The sequence below is a fragment of the chloroplast genome of Gossypium hirsutum (assembly GCF_007990345.1).
Source record: "Gossypium hirsutum chloroplast, complete genome".
Taxonomy (NCBI): domain Eukaryota; kingdom Viridiplantae; phylum Streptophyta; class Magnoliopsida; order Malvales; family Malvaceae; genus Gossypium; species Gossypium hirsutum.
The window spans coordinates 12,501-15,000 of record NC_007944.1 but is presented as its reverse complement, the minus strand read 5'-3'; the positions used below and the strand labels follow the sequence as shown (position 1 = coordinate 15,000).

The window sequence follows — 2,500 nt, the reverse complement described above, 5'->3', positions numbered from 1 at the left end:
TCTTTATATAGATATAGAATGATTCCCATTTCAGTCGATTTCTTCATTCAATTCAATGATTGACCAAAAGAAATTTTTTTTTTTTCATAAATAATAAAATAAATTGCATGAACTTAGCTCAATCAAATACTGATATTGATGTTTTATTTGTATGCAATGATTTGGTCTAATGAATTCGTCCATTTAGATTGTATCCATGTGAGATAATGCTAAATAAAAAATAAAAGGAAGAGACGAATTTACATTACAAAAAACGATATAAAAAAAAATGATTAGGAAAAAAAGGGGGGGGGGGGGGTAAAATTAGGTATATGGAATCTAATGGCTATAAGACAGCTCTTGTCTATCCTTTGAGGAATAATTCTAGAATCCAATTGAATCTAAGACATGAATAGTTGGTTTACGTTATGTAAGAAACACATGTATATGGGATATTAGATATTGACTAGTTATATACGAACATATTGACTAGTTATATACGAACTCAAAATATATCTAATCCAACCTACTACTGTGGAGTTAGATAGGTATTCCAATAGAAGAATAGAAGTTCCTCTGTTTCGTCTTTGCTTTGAATTGAACGAATAAAGAGATAAAATAAAGACAAAAACGAAGAATTCAAAGCAAAGAATGGGTTGGAAAAAAGAAAGGGAAGAACAAAGTATGTGCGGATTCAAAAAAATCTAGTGGATAGGACCTAAAAAAAAGATGTCGAAATAGTTCTGACGGTTCAATAATCTTCTCACTTCCATTCGGAGTTCTTAGTTACTTCGGCAGGTTGAATCTTAGCGATGGAATAATATAATTAAGTCAAAATTCATTGGATGATTGTATCATTAACCATTTCTTTATTTTGGTGCGAGGAACTTATCATGAATCCACTGATTTCTGCCGCTTCCGTTATTGCTGCTGGGTTGGCTGTCGGGCTTGCTTCTATTGGACCTGGAGTTGGTCAAGGTACTGCTGCGGGCCAAGCTGTAGAAGGTATCGCGAGACAACCCGAGGCGGAGGGAAAAATACGAGGTACTTTATTGCTTAGTTTGGCTTTTATGGAAGCTTTAACAATTTATGGGCTGGTTGTAGCATTGGCACTCTTATTTGCGAATCCCTTTGTTTAATCCTATAAACATGAGAATTTTGTATTTTTTTTTCTTATTTTATGGCTTGGGACTTACTCCTCGCTTTTTCGAATTCTATCAAGATTTCACCCCTACAATTAATTATTCGTTGGGACAATAATCCATGGGAAGGATTAATTTGAGGATGAGGAATTATCACACCGACTCGCTTTCTTCCTTCCCCTTCTTAGTTCAAGAGAACCCCTTATTTCTCATTTATTGTTTAAAGGAGTATTGCAACGAATGAGGTATTTTGCCATTGACATGAAACCTGCCCCCTAATTCTAATAAGAATTATTATTATTGGGAATTTTCAATTGAAAAAAAAATACATTTCTAGCTAACTAGATAAATAGAATATATTTTTGACTCCGTTTAGACATAGGTAAATGAAAATTCATTATTTATGAATAATTTTATAAAAAATTTAATAATTTATTAAAACAAAAAAGAAATACATAGAATTAGAATAATTAGAATAATATAAATATGATAGAATAGAATAAATGGAAAAGGAGTCAAAGCGATATAATACAAAAAAAAGAACCGAGTTCTTTTTTTTTAGTCTATCTAAAATAAAATAGGAGATCATATGAAAAATGTAACCGATTCTTTCGTTTCCTTGGGTCACTGGCCATCCGCCGGGAGTTTCGGGGTTAATACCGATATTTTAGCAACAAATCCAATAAATCTAAGTGTAGTCCTTGGTGTATTGATCTTTTTTGGAAAGGGAGTGTGTGCGAGTTGTTTATTTCAAGAATAGGCTGGATTCACCCAGTTGTACTTTTTTTCATTATAACTAGGAAAGAAAAGAGTGCATGATCCCGCGAATTACTTCTGAATAAATTTTTAAAATCATATTATAGAACCATAGCATTTCGTGATTCATTGGTACATCGACTTTGATTCTCTATTAACCAATAATCTGGGACCATTAACATGGTTAAGGCCAAACCCGTTTGAAGTTCAGATGCAGCAGGGTACTCTTTCTACTACTATGTTACTAAATACAGAAATATTTTCAAAACAAAAATGTTTTTTCGATATAAAACACTCATGTCGATAAAACGATTTGAGCCCCTTTTTCCAATGCTGAATCGATGACCTATGTATAAAGGGAGAAGAATTCTTTGAATTTGAAGAAAAAAAAGAAACAACTTTGCTGACAAATTACAATTATACATTATACAATTCTAAGTACAATTAGAAATTCCAAATTATATGTAACTTTTTTATTTATTATTTTTTTATTATACTTTTTAGTTTTTTGATATATTTTCTATTTTGGTCAGAAGAATCCTCCGAATATTCTGGTCTTGGATTAGTAATCAGTTTCGATATTTTGGAATATGAATAGAGACGAGAGGGAGAGGGTAAGCTCA

The 2,500-nt window shown here is 31.8% G+C and overlaps 2 protein-coding genes; both read left to right on the top strand. All coding sequences in view use genetic code 11, as the record gives it.

Moving 5' to 3' along the window:
* Positions 1-872: 872 nt before the first annotated feature.
* On the top strand, positions 873-1,118 carry atpH (ATP synthase CF0 C subunit). The gene has a single exon. It carries the CDS (start codon positions 873-875, stop codon positions 1,116-1,118), a length of 246 nt encoding a protein of 81 aa, YP_538922.1.
* Positions 1,119-1,710: 592 nt separating this feature from the next.
* The window catches only part of atpF (ATP synthase CF0 B subunit), a 1,359-nt gene continuing 569 nt past the window's right edge, over positions 1,711-2,500 (top strand). The window contains exon 1 of one mRNA in view: positions 1,711-1,854. Coding sequence (YP_538921.1) covers positions 1,711-1,854 — 144 coding nt within the window.